The sequence below is a fragment of the Penaeus monodon genome, chromosome 27 (genome assembly GCF_015228065.2).
Source record: "Penaeus monodon isolate SGIC_2016 chromosome 27, NSTDA_Pmon_1, whole genome shotgun sequence".
Lineage (NCBI taxonomy): Eukaryota > Metazoa > Arthropoda > Malacostraca > Decapoda > Penaeidae > Penaeus > Penaeus monodon.
Genome location: NC_051412.1, coordinates 3346899 through 3347130, shown reverse-complemented (window position 1 = coordinate 3347130; position 232 = coordinate 3346899). Strand labels below are relative to the sequence as shown.

Genomic DNA, 232 nt, shown 5'->3' with positions numbered 1-232 from the left:
CCATATGTATACAGTGCAGTCCAAATACCTTTGTTCCATGCCCAACATACAGTACGAATACCTCTGATGTTGATGAAGAAGGCGAGGTAGGCGCAGGTGACAGTGGCCACAAGCGGTATGACAGTGTGTTTGACAGTCCAGCCTCCTGACGACTCAATATTGAACTCTATTTGCAATTCCCTCTGAGGTCCTGGCAACGGAAAAGGAATTTCTTAAGGTGTTTTTAAAGGTG

The 232-nt window shown here is 45.7% G+C and overlaps 1 protein-coding gene across 1 annotated transcript in view; it reads right to left on the bottom strand.

The window, feature by feature from the left end:
• LOC119590549 (gamma-aminobutyric acid receptor subunit gamma-4-like) overlaps positions 1-232 on the bottom strand; it is a 24606-nt gene that overhangs the window by 2972 nt on the left and 21402 nt on the right. The window contains exon 8 of the mRNA XM_037939206.1: positions 62-190. Within this exon, the coding sequence (XP_037795134.1) occupies positions 62-190 (129 nt within the window). The remainder of the gene's footprint in view (positions 1-61; positions 191-232) is intronic.